We start from the raw sequence: 13493 nt of genomic DNA, 5'->3' as shown, positions 1-13493 counted from the left end.
TCCTACAGCATCCATCATATACTCCAGACTCTCTGACTTCCTTTTTTTCCCAGACCTTTGTCGACACCATCAGGCTTCCAATGAAGAAGCTGAGAACATTGTCAAGACCTGGTTGCAGAAATGTGGACTTCGACTATGTTGGTTTTTACTAAGTTTCTTTACCTTGGCAAAAATGTACACATCTGTTGACTGTGAAGAAAACATTATATGCAAAATGAAAGAGAATACATTTGGCGGCTCATTTAGATATTAAATATATTTATCATAAATTATTGTTTAATTTATTAAATATATTAATAAAATCTTTCCACCCAGGCAAGAGTACTAGACACGGAGGCATTGCTTTTCATACAGCCCTAGTAGCAAACCACCAGGGAACCCCAGATACATTTTCCATCATAAAGGCTTAAGGTGCTTGTTGTAAAGCTGATTGCCTTGCCATAGTGACCCATATGCAAAAGAACTTAGAGCTCTGCTCAAAGCACTACAAAGCCTCCCCCCTGCAGTCTAAATCACAAAACAGGTTCAGGCGATCAAACAAGCTCATTCAGGCTAGCAGAAGCAGATCAGAAGACACAAGGTGGAAAAGACACACACCAGAGCCCAGCCACTATACAGAAAGGTGAACGGATTCAGCCTAAGCTCCTCCTGAATACACACCTCTGATGTGTTTCGCCCCGTCCATGGGGCTTAATCGTAGAAAACCCTGGCCAATTAACTTCCAGCTGCTGATCTTCCCGCCCACGCAGAGCCCACACACACCCAACACAATCCATATGGTGTCACTCACAAATGACAACTCCTTGCCTGTTATCTTTTATCTGCTGAACTTCCCACCCATGCAAAGCTTGCGCACCCAACAGGATCCATCTGGTTTCTATACAGAAAGGTGAAGATACGGATTCAGCCTAAGCTCCTCCTGACTACACTCCTCTGATGTGTTTCTCCTCACCCATGGGGCTTTATCATAGAAAACCCTTGCCAGTTATCTTCCAGCTGCTGATCTTCCCGCCCACGCAGAGCCCACACACACCCAACACAATCCATATGGTGTCACTCACAAATGACAACTCCTTGCCTGCTATCTTTTATCTGCTGAACTTCCCACCCATGCAAAGCTTGCGCACCCAACAGGATCCATCTGGTTTCAACAAGACTAAAAAAAAATCCTCAAACCGGGTCTACACTCCACATTTGTTAATAACTGACAAAATTCAAAAATAAAATTTTTTGCTTTGTTTGCTGATCCATTTACAGTGAGGGGAAAACAGTATTTGACCCCCTGCTGATTTTGTACATTTGCCCCACTGACAAAGAAATGATCAGTCTATAATTTTAATGATCGGTTTATTTTACCAGTGAGAGACAGAATAACAACAACAATATCCAGAAAAACGCATTTAAAAAAAAATTCTAAATTGATTTGCATTTTAATAAGTGAAATAAGTATTTGATCCCTTATCAATCAACAAGATTTCTGGCTCCCAGGTGTCTTCTATACAGGTAACATGCTGGGATTAGGAGCACTCTCTTAAAGGGAGTGCTCCTAATCTCAGCTTGTTACCTGTATAAAAGACACCTGTCCACAGAAGCAATCACTCAGATTTCAATCTCTCCACCATGGCCAAGACCAAAGAGCTGTCCAAGGGTGTCGGGGACAAGATTGTAGACCTACACAAGGCTGGAATGGACTACAAGACCATCGCCAAGCTGCTTGGTGAGAAGGTGACAACCGTTGGTGTGATTATTCACAAATGGAAGAAACACAAAGTAACTGTTAATCTCCCTCAGCCTGAGGCTCCATGCAAGATCTCACCTCGTTGTGTTTCAATGATCATGAGAACGGTGAGGAATCAGCCCAGAATCTTGTCAATGATCTCAAAAAAGCTGGGAGCATAGTCACTAAGAAAACAATTGGTAACACACTACGCCGTGAAGGACTGAAATCCTTCAGGGCCCGCAAGGTCCCCGTGATCAACAAAGCACATGTACATTCTGAAGTTTGCTAATGAACATCTGAATGATTCGGAGGAGAACTGGGTGAAAGTGTTGTGGTCAGATGAGACCAAAACTGAGCTCTTTGGCATCAACTCAACTCGCTGTGTGAGGAGGAGGAGGAATGCTGCCTATGACCCCAAGAACACCATCAAACATGGAGGTGGAAACATTATGCTTTGGGTTGTTTTTCTGCTAAGGGGACAGGACAACTTCACCACATCAAAGGGACGATGGACGGGACAATGTACCATCAAATCTTGGGTGAAAAACCTCCTTCCCTTAGCCAGGGCATTAAAAATGGGTCATGTATGGGTATTCCAGAATGACAATGACCCAAAACACACGGCCAAGGCAACAAAGGAGTGGCTCACAAAGAAGCACATTAAGGTCCTAGCCAGTCTCCGGACCTTAATCCCATAGAAAATATATGGAGGGAGCTGAAGGTTCGAGTTACCAAATGTCAGCCTCAAAACCTTAATGACTTGGAGAGGATCTGCAAAAAGGACAAAATCCCTCCTGAGATGTGTGCAAACCTGGTGGCCAACCACAAGAAACGTCTGACCTCTGTGATTGCCAACAAACGTTTTGCCACCAAGTACTAAGTCATGTTTTGCGAAGAGGTCAAATACTTATTTCACTCATTAAAATGCAAATCAATTTATAATTTTTTTGAAATGCGTTTTCCTGGATATTTTTGTTGTTATTCTGTCTCTCACTGGTAAAATAAACCAACCATTAAAAATTATAGACTGATTGTTTCTTTGTCAGTGGGCAAACGTACAAAATCAGCAGGGGGTCAAATACTTTTTTCCCTCAATGTAAGCTTTATGGAGACGTTGCCCATGACTGATAAGTACTAGCATACCTCACTGTCCCTGATTTGGAGCAATGTCCCTCTGTCCCTCATTCCTCCTCATTTGTCCCTCATTTTGGTCTGATCCATATAGTTGTTATATAAAATGCACTTTTTATTTTTCAAAAAGTATTTCCCAGAGCTAAACCTTTCATCCGATTTCTAAATTGGTGCATTTGTACATTTTAAAAGCCAATATAAAGGAATAGTAGTGGTTAATAAAAAAAAGCACTTGTGGATTTGATTAACCTTTTTTGGGGTTACAGTAATTCTCCTTTAAGAGGGTGTGGCAAGGGGGGCGTGTCCTATGCCTACATACATTTGTTACCCTGTTTCCCTGAAAATAAGACCTAGCGTGATTGTCGGTGATGGCTGCAATATAAGCCCTACCCTCCAAATAAGTCCTAGTTAAAGTCCTTGTAGGTCTTATTTTCAGGGTAGGGCTTATTTTGGGGGGAAACAGGGTAGGGCTTATTTGAGGGGGTAGGGCTTATATTGCAGCCATCACCGACAATCACGCTAGGTCTTATTTTCGGGGAAACAGGGTAGTAGGTGTCCCTCATTCCCATCTCAAAATGTTGGGAGGTATGGCACTAGTGATACACGTAATTTGTCTGTCCCACTCGTGCCACGTGGATTTGAAACCGGTGTTATGGTCAGGGCTTTTTTTTTCAGCAGGAATACAGGAGAACGCATTCCGGCACCTGAATATATGCAAGGGGTGCTGGGGTGTCCTGAAGGGTCTACTAATTTGGGTTGCAGGGGAGAGCTATTGTAGTTGGAAGGAATCTACTTTTGTATGGGGGGGGGGTCGTCTATTGTTGATGGGGAAGTCTATTGTTACTGATGGGAGGTCTATTGTTGGTGGGGAAGTCTATTGTTACTGATGGGAGGTCTATTGTTGGTGGGGAAGTCTATTGTTACTGATGGGAGGTCTATTGTTGGTGGGGAAGTCTATTGTTACTGATGGGAGGTCTATTGTTGGTGGTGGGGAAGTCTATTGTTACTGATGGGAGGTCTATTGTTGGTGGGGAAGTCTATTGTTACTGATGGGAGGTCTATTGTTGGTGAGGAAGTCTATTGTTACTGATGGGAGGTCTATTGTTGGTGGGGAAGTCTATTGTTACTGATGGGAGGTCTATTGTTGGTGGGGAAGTCTATTGTTACTGATGGGAGGTCTATTGTTGGTGAGGAAGTCTATTGTTACTGATGGGAGGTCTATTGTTGGTGGGGAAGTCTATTGTTACTGATGGGAGGTCTATTGTTGGTGGGGAAGTCTATTGTTACTGATGGGAGGTCTATTGTTGGTGAGGAAGTCTATTGTTACTGATGGGAGGTCTATTGTTGGTGGGGAAGTCTATTGTTACTGATGGGAGGTCTATTGTTGGTGGGGAAGTCTATTGTTACTGATGGGAGGTCTATTGTTGGTGGGGAAGTCTATTGTTACTGATGGGATGTCTATTGTTGGTGGGGAAGTCTATTGTTACTGATGGGATGTCTATTGTTGGTGAGGAAGTCTATTGTTACTGATGGGAGGTCTATTGTTGGTGGGGAAGTCTATTGTTACTGATGGGATGTCTATTGTTGGTGAGGAAGTCTATTGTTACTGATGGGAGGTCTATTGTTGGTGGGGAAGTCTATTGTTACTGATGGGAAGTCTATTGTTGGTGGGGAAGTCTATTGTTACTGATGGGAGGTCTATTGTTGGTGAGGAAGTCTATTGTTACTGATGGGAGGTCTATTGTTGGTGGGGAAGTCTATTGTTACTGATGGGATGTCTATTGTTGGTGGGGAAGTCTATTGTTACTGATGGGATGTCTATTGTTGGTGAGGAAGTCTATTGTTACTGATGGGAGGTCTATTGTTGGTGGGGAAGTCTATTGTTACTGATGGGAGGTCTATTGTTGGTGGGGAAGTCTATTGTTACTGATGGGAGGTCTTTTGTTGGTGGGGGTGGGTCTTATGTTGCTGGTGATGGGGGGGGGGTCAGTTGTTGCTGGGAGAGATCTAATGTTGAAGGAGGGGTTTATTGTTGTTGGCTACTGGGGGGGGGGGTCTATTGATGCTGGCTGTGAGGAGACCTGTTATTGCTGCCAGGGGGTCTTATAGTTGCTTGGGGATATTTTGCTGCGGGCGGTCCATTGTTGTTGGAGGGGGATCTATTGTTGCTGGAGGTTCTATTGTTATTGCTGACTGCAGGGGGATCTATTTTACTGCTTTTCTTGTAATACAAATTACTTGGCACCAAAATGAGACTTGGTTCTGTATTCTCAATAATGGGCAGTACTGGAAGGTGGATAGGGGAGGAGAAATGAGGTGACTAAGAAAGTGTGTGTGTGGGGGGGGGGGTCATGCACCTAGTCTTTGAGGGAAAAAAAAGCCCTGGTTATGGTTGTCTGAGTGCATTCATGATTGGGCTGCATTGACCTCGTCTTTGAGCCTCGCCATTCTGTTTACTTTTTGATTGAGCGATAAACTCGCCAGACTTGCGCTCATTCTCCTTCCTCGTGACTCACCTTGGAGTATTGCAGCTATTGTCACTGCGAAGCATGCCTTGTGAGCACCACTGATGAGGGTTGGAGTTCTTGCAATCCTTCCTAGTCTATGGTTACAACCCCACCACTTGAGACTACGCAAATGACATCTATGGACAGTTGCTCGGGCAACCCATGGATACACAGTATACAGCCCTTTGTGGTAGAATTGCACACTACATCAGACGCAATGAGCCATTCTATCTATACGATTCATCACAGAGGGTCTCTCTTTTGTTTCCTCAGTTTGCTAGAGATTTATGGAAAGCCATAAATATATAGCCATATAGACAATATAGCTATATATATATATATACACAGTATATATAGCTATATTGTCTATATGGCTACATATTTATGGCTATATATATATAAATATATATATATATATATATATATATATATATATAGCCATATAGACAACATGCTATTCTATATATGGAACACGGTTTACATTTTTACTAGCAGACTCTTGATTTACTATATTATGTATAATTTTTGTGTGTAACTTGTATACGAGGCACTGTGATGTCAGCGTGCACAATTTATAATCCTTGGACAAGGATTTTTTTTTTTTTTTTTGTAAACAAATAATTTAAATACAATGACCCGGGGGCTTTAAATGAAGCACATACACTATATTGTCAAAAGTATTGGGACACCTGCCTATACACCCACATGGACTTTGACCACTTCAGCCCCTGAAGATTTGGCTGATCAATGACCAGAGCATTTTTTTTTTTTTTTTTTCGATATGGTGCTGCGTCGCTTTAAATGACAATTTGCGCGGTCGTGGGACGCTGTACCCAAACAAAATTGACGTCCCTTTTTTTCCCCACAAATAGAGCTTTCTTTTGGTGGTATTTGATCACCTCTGTGGTTTTTATTTTTTGCGCTATAAACAAAAAAAAGCGAAAACTTAGAAAAAAAAAAACCACAATATTTTGTACTTTTTGCTATAATAAATATCCCCAAATTTTTTTTAAAAAAAGCTAATTTTTTCTCAGTTTAGGCCGATATGTTTTCTTCTACATAGTTTTGGTAATAAAAATCGCAATAAGCGCTTATTGATTGGTTTGAGCAAAAGTTATAACGTCTACAAAATAGGGGATAGATTTATGGCATTTTTATAATTTTTTTTAATCTGCGATTTTTATCATGACTGCGACATTATTGCGGACACATCGGACACTTTTGGCACATTTTTGGGACCATTGTCATTTATACAGCGATCAGTGCTATAAAAATGCGCTGATTGCTGTGTAAATGTCACTGGCAGGGAAGGGGTTAACACTAGGGGGCAATCAAGGGGTTAAATGTGTTCCCTGACTGTGTGTTCTAACAGTAGGGGGAGGGGACTGACTAGAGGAGATGACAGATCGCTGTTCCCAGCTATTAGGAACTCACGATCTGCGTCTCCTCTCCACACAGAACAGAACAGGGATGTGTGTGTGTGTGTGTTTACACACACACATCCCTGTTTTGCCTCTCGTGCCCGCGATCGCTTGTGGCCGGCGGTCATCGCGACCGTCGGCCACAAGCATCTGCAACCCCGCAGTGCAGCGGGCGCAAGCACGCGCCTGCTATCCCGCTTAAAGGAGCCGACGTATAGCTACGGCAGCTCGCGGGAACGTGCCGATCTGCTGCAGTATAATGACGGCGGCTGGTCGGCAAGCAGTTAATGGCATCCCAGTCTTAAGCCAAGCGTCTGATTTTTGTCAAAAGGGCGTGTGCCAGAATCTTGTCTTGCATACTAACGGTACACAATTGTCGTGCCACAAACACGAACGTGGTGACGTACTACGAGGAATTTCAGCTCTTGAGCGCCACCCTTTGGGCCCCTTCTGCTAGTTTCCTGTTTGGTGAACATTGATTCCGATCATGTGTGTTTGTACTTTCGACTTTTGTGTGATGGACTTGTGTACTGACCATCCGAAAATCTGACAACAAACCGTTGTCCGCCGAAAATTTTCTAGCCTGTCATTCAACATTTGTTGGCCAAAAATCGGACAACAATTGTCAAAAGGAGCACACTAATGGTAAGATTTTAGGACAACAGTCTGTCGTTAGACAATCCCCTGCCAACAATCGTACCGTGTGCACGAAGGCTTTAGTCCGTAGGGTTCAATATTGAGTTGGCCCACCCTTTGCAGCTATAACAGCTTCATCTCTTCTGGGAAGGCCGTCCACAAGGTTTAGGAGTGTGTCTATGGGAATGTTTGATCATTCTTCCAGAAGAGCATTTGTGAGGTCAGGCACTGATGTTGGATGAGAAGGCCTGGCCCGCAGTCTCCTCTCTAAGGCCTGATTCACATCTATGCAGGTTGCAGTTTGCATATTCCAGGTGCATTTTGCTTTTTTCAATGCACGCTTTTGATCCATTGAAGACTATGGAACCAAAAACCAGAAAAAAAATCCCTGGCCCTTTCCATAAAATGCACAGATGTGAACTACATCCATTGGAAACCATGTCATATGGACTGTAGTGTGTTTCTGCAAAACTGAAAACGCACTAAAAAATGCATAGGTGTGAACCAGGCCTAATTCATCTCAAGGGTGTTCTATCGGGTTGAGGTCAGGACTCTGTGCAGGCCAGTCAAGTTCCTCCACCCCAAACTTGCTCTTCCATGTCTATGGAACTTGCTTTGTGCACTGGTCCAAATCATTTGGTGGAGGGGGGATTATGGTGGGGGGTTGTTTTTCAGGGATTGGGTTTGGCCCCTTAATTCCAGTGAAGGGAACTCTTAAGGCGTCAGCATACCAAGACATTTTGGACAATTTCATGCTCCAATCTTTGTGGGAACAGTTTGGGGATGTCCCCTTCCTGTTCCAACATGACTGAGCACCAGTGCACAAAGCAAGGTCCATAAAGACATGGATGAGCGAGTTTGTGAGTCCTGACCTCAACCCCATAGAACACCTTTGGGATGAATTAGAACAGAGACCTTCTCATTCACATCAGTGCCTGCCCTCACAAATGCTCTTCTGGAAGAATGATCAAACATTCCCATAGACACCCTCCTAAACCTTGTGGACAGCCTTCCCAGAAGAGTTGAAGCTGTTATAGCTGTAATATGTGGGCCATCTCAATATTGAACCCTACAGAGTAAGACTGGGATGCCATTAAAGTTCACGTGCGTGTAAAGGCAGGCGTCCCAATACTTTTGATAATTTAGTGTATATACGTATTGTGGTTGGCAAGTGGATATACCCCAACACCTTCAGATAACATACACCCCTCATGGCGACATATCATTCCTTAGAACACCAAAAAAAACATGACATAAATAGAAAGGAGACATGACTTCCCGCATGTGACTATGATCTGCACTGTCATAAAAATGAATCCACTTGATAAACAGGTTCAGGTAGCTTAGCTCTGATGTCAGCCAAACAAGTGTTGTCTCTTTATCCTCTAACAAGTTTCGTCTTTTAAACAAGTAATTATCTGACTTTACGCAATGTTCCAATCCACTAGACCTACAGCTGGAGCAATTATTTAGCAAGACAAACAAAAGCTGAACGTCCCGCGTCGTGTCTCTAGATAAACAGTGATGACTCGAGGTGGAATGATGGAGCGTGGATCATGGTGGGGAGACGGAACTTGTTCTAGGAATTTACACGGCGTTGTGCAAAAGACGGGAGGAGGGGCTGACCCATAAGTCATGTGTCCAATAGACAATAGACATGTGCACCGCCGAAAAATTTGTTTGTTTTATTTTTGTTCGTTTTTCGGGTCTTTCGTTACAATTGCAATTCGAAAATTCCAAAATTCGTAAATTCCTACGTTAGAAAATCCGAAAGTAAGAAATAAAATCCAAAACTTAAGAAAGTTATATTATTAGTTAGTTATTCTATCTATTAAATTATAGGTGTTGGAATTCCCTTTCAAATTTGGCTGTTAGTGAAGGTAACGAATACGAATTTATCCGAAGTTACGAATTATCCGAAATAACGGATGCCGCATCTAAACAAATGGAATGGAACAAATTATTATTAATAATAATAATAATAATAATAATAATAATAATAATAATAAATAACAATAATAAAAATATTATTATCATTAATTTGTTTCGTTCCATTTGTTTAGATACAAATTGGAATCTCCTTTCAAAATTGGCTGTTAGTGAACGTAACAAATACGAATTTATCCGAAGTTACGAATTATCCAAAATAACGAATGCCGTATCTAAACAAATGGAACAGAACAAATTAATAATAATAATATTTTTATTATTGTTATTTATTATTATTATTATTATTATTATTAATAATTAGTTCCGTTCCATTTGTTAATAATAATAATAATAATAATAATAATAATTATTAGTTAATAATAATAATAATAATAATAATAATAATAATAATAATAATAATAATAAATAACAATAATAAAAATATTATTATTATTAATTTGTTCCGTTCCATTTGTTAATAATAATAATAATTATTGGTTAATAATAATAATAATAATAATAATAATAATAAATAACAATAATAAACATATTATTATTATTAATTTGTTCCGTTCCATTTGTTAATAATAATAATAATAATAATAATAATTATTATTCGTTAATAATCATTATAATAATAATAATAATAATAATAATAATAATAATAATAATAAATAACAATAATAAAAATATTATTATTATTAATTTGTTTCGTTCCACTTGTTTAGATACGGCATTCGTTATTTCGGATAATTCGTAACTTCGGATAAATTAGTATTTGTTACGTTCACTAACAGCCAATTTTGAAAGGAGATTCCAATACCTATAACTTAATAGTTAGCAATAGTTAAGTTATTATTAGTTAGTTATTATTTCAGATTTTTGAATTTATAAATTTTCGAGAATTCGAATTTTTGAATTTTCAAATTTATGAATTTTCAAATCTACGAATTTTCAAATTTACAAATTGTCAAGAGTTTGAATTAATGAAATTTCAAATTTATGAATTTTCAAATTTATGAATTTCTGAATTTTCAAACTTCCGAACTTTCGAAAATTTGAATTTCCGAATATTCAGAAAAATTAATTAAAACGGGTGGCGGCGATGCACGGTGGGAACGCCCCCGCCCAATCGCACACATCCAACTGGTTTGGAAGGGGGAGGGAGGGCGCCCAGCCTGCATCGCAGTTCCCGGGCAATCAGACACACACCGGCCCACTAGCCGCAGATCACACGGACACAGATCAGCTAAAAAGAGTGGATGTGGTAAATGGCAACAATGTATCTATAAATGCAAACTATATTCTGTATATGACATATTAACCGGTTCCCGACCGGCTCACACAGATATACTGCGGTAGAATGGCTCTCCTGGGCGAAATCCTGTATATATATATATATATATATATATATATATATACGGCTTTGTCCAGGAGAGCCACCAGAGGGTGCACGCCTGATGCACAGTGGGGGACCCGATGCGCGTGGCCGGCGTGCGCGATCGTGTGCACGAGAGCCAGCACGGGCATTTGTGTATAAACACACAAATGCCCGTGCTGTCAGAGGAGAGAAGACAGATCATGTGTTCCTACAAAGTAGGGACAGCGATCTGTCATCTCTCCTAGTTAGTCCCACCCCCCCCACAGTTATAACACACTGAGGGAACACACAGTTAACCCCTTGATCGCCCCCTAGTGTTAACCCCTTCCCTACCAGTGACATTTATACAGTAATCAGTGCATTTTTATAGCAGTGATCGGTCTATAAATGTCCCAATGGTCCCAAAAATGTGTCAAAAGTGTCTGATCTGTCCGTCCCAATGTTGCAATACCGCTAAAAAAAAAAAAACAAAAAAAAAACACAGATCATCGCCATTACTAGTAAAAAGCCATAAAAATGCCATACATCTTTCCCAAAGTTTGTAGACGCTTTTGCGTAAACCATTATAAGCTTATTGTGATTTTTTTTTACCAAAAATATGTAGAAGAATATATATTGGCCTAATCTGATGAAGAAATTTGTTTTTTAAAAACATTTTGGGGGGATATTTATTATAGCAAAAAGTAAAAAATATTGTTTTTTTTTCAAAATTGTCGCTCTTTTTTTTTTTTGTTTATAGCGCAAAAAATATAAAACTGCAGAGGTGATCAAATACCATCCAATTTTGTTTGGGTACAGCGTCGCGCGACCGCGCAATTGTCAGTTAAAGCGACGCAGTGCCAAAATTGTAAAAAGTGCTCTGGTCAGGAAGGGGGTAAAATCTTCCTGGGGCTGAAGTGGTTAAATTATGGTCTGAACCCATTAGGGTCAGCCGTAAGAAAATGACGGGTCCCGACCACATAACACACCTCCATCCCTAATCTGTATGAAAGAAGTAGGGGAGAAACATTGGGACTTTAAATGGGACGTGAGGGAAGGTTCACGCCCTCATCCCTATACTATATGTAAAGAGGGGGGGAGGTCAGGACTTTGAATGAGGTGTGTGTGGTGGGACCAAACAAATTCACGTAGGTATAAAAACATCTGTATGCCTATTAGTAAACCAATGATCGGCATGCCAATTGCCAATACAAGAGAGGCGAGTGCCAGCTCTAAAAAACAGTATACAGCAGCAGTATTTTATTTTTTTTTTCTAGAAAAGTTCCACCAAATCAATGCTTGAGCTCCATTGAGTGACTTTGCCTAGGCTGAGATGATGTCATCAGTCTGCTGCATGCTGGAAGAAACATTTCCTCAGTCCCCCCCCCCCCCTAGTGAAAAACACACAGATCCTGGTTCTCTCAGGGGAGAGGAGAGAGATCGTGTGCTCCTACTAAGTATAAACACCAATCTCTGTCTGCCCCTAGTCAGTCCCCTCCCCCTACAGGTAGAACACACACTAGGGAACACAGTTAACCCCTTGATCGCCCCCTAGTGTTAACCCCTCCCCTGCCAGTGACATTTATACAGTAATCAGTGCATTTTTATAGCGCTGATCGCTGTATAAATGTCACTGGTCCGAAAAACATGTCAAAAGTGTCCGATCTGTCCGTCGCAATATTGCAGTCCCGATAAAAAAATCGCAGATCGCCGCCATTACTAGTAAAAATAATAATAATAATAAAAATGCCATAAATCTATCCCCTATTTTGTAGACGCAAACCAATCAATATAGGCTTATTGAAAATTTTTTACCAAAAATATGTAGAAGAATACATTGTTTGAAGAAATTTGTTTTTTTTTTAATTTGTGATATTAAGTCCTCATGCACACGGACGTTTTTACAGCTGCTTTTTTGAGCTTTTTTTGCAGCTTAAAAAGGCCTGTCTATGTTAGTCTATGGCTTCATGCCCACCTAGGCGTTTTTGAGCTGCAAGTGGCATAGGCGTTTTTAAGCTGTAAAAAAAACCCAGGACCAGTGGGTTCTGAGAGACGTTTTTCAGCTGTAAAAACGCTCTAACGCTCAAAAACGCTCAAAAACGCTCAAAAACGTCATTCACCAACGTTTTTTAGCGTTTTTGATCCATTGAAAAAACAAACAAAAAAAAAAAATTAAAAAAAAAAAACGCTCAAACACTAACGCGGAAAAACGCTAAAAAACGCTATTGCAAAAACGCTGAAAAACGCTGAAAAAAGTAAAAAAAAAATCACTGCAAAGATACTGGCGTTTTCATAACGTTTTTTTAACAGCCTGTGTGCATGAGGGCTTATTATAGCAAAAAGTAAAAGATATTGTGTTTTTTTCAAAATTGTCACTCTTCTTTTGTTTATAGCGCAAAAAATAAAAATCTCAGAAGGTGATCAAATACCACCAAAAAGAAAGCTCTATTTGTGAGAAAAAAATGACGTCAGTTTTATTTGGGTACAACGTCGCACGACCGAGCAATTCTCTGTTAAAGCGACGCAGGGCTGTATCGCAAAAAATGGCCTGGTCATTGAGCAGCCAAATCTTCCGGGGCTGAAGTGGTTAAGCAGGGAGGCTGAGTTCCTATGGTGATATACAGAGCGCCTCCTACTGGATAGCTTGCAAATCTGCACATTTAATAGTGTAACAAAACTTCGCACGTAAAATGTAAAAGTCACATGGAAAATATTTGAAATGTAGCACTTGAATCATAATACAAAATATGTTTTATCCAAAAATACTCTGGACTTTCGTTGTATGCTCT

The 13493-nt window shown here is 40.4% G+C and overlaps 1 protein-coding gene across 1 annotated transcript in view; it reads left to right on the top strand.

Annotated features, from left to right (window-relative positions):
* Positions 1 to 13493, top strand: part of LOC141147936 (transmembrane protease serine 9-like) — a 69122-nt gene that overhangs the window by 22005 nt on the left and 33624 nt on the right. Inside the window, exon 6 of the mRNA XM_073635096.1 lies at positions 54 to 137. Coding sequence (XP_073491197.1) covers positions 54 to 137 — 84 coding nt within the window. The remainder of the gene's footprint in view (positions 1 to 53; positions 138 to 13493) is intronic.

Source organism: Aquarana catesbeiana, linkage group LG06, assembly GCF_042186555.1.
Source record: "Aquarana catesbeiana isolate 2022-GZ linkage group LG06, ASM4218655v1, whole genome shotgun sequence".
Lineage (NCBI taxonomy): Eukaryota > Metazoa > Chordata > Amphibia > Anura > Ranidae > Aquarana > Aquarana catesbeiana.
This window is presented reverse-complemented; position numbering and strand designations above follow the sequence as displayed.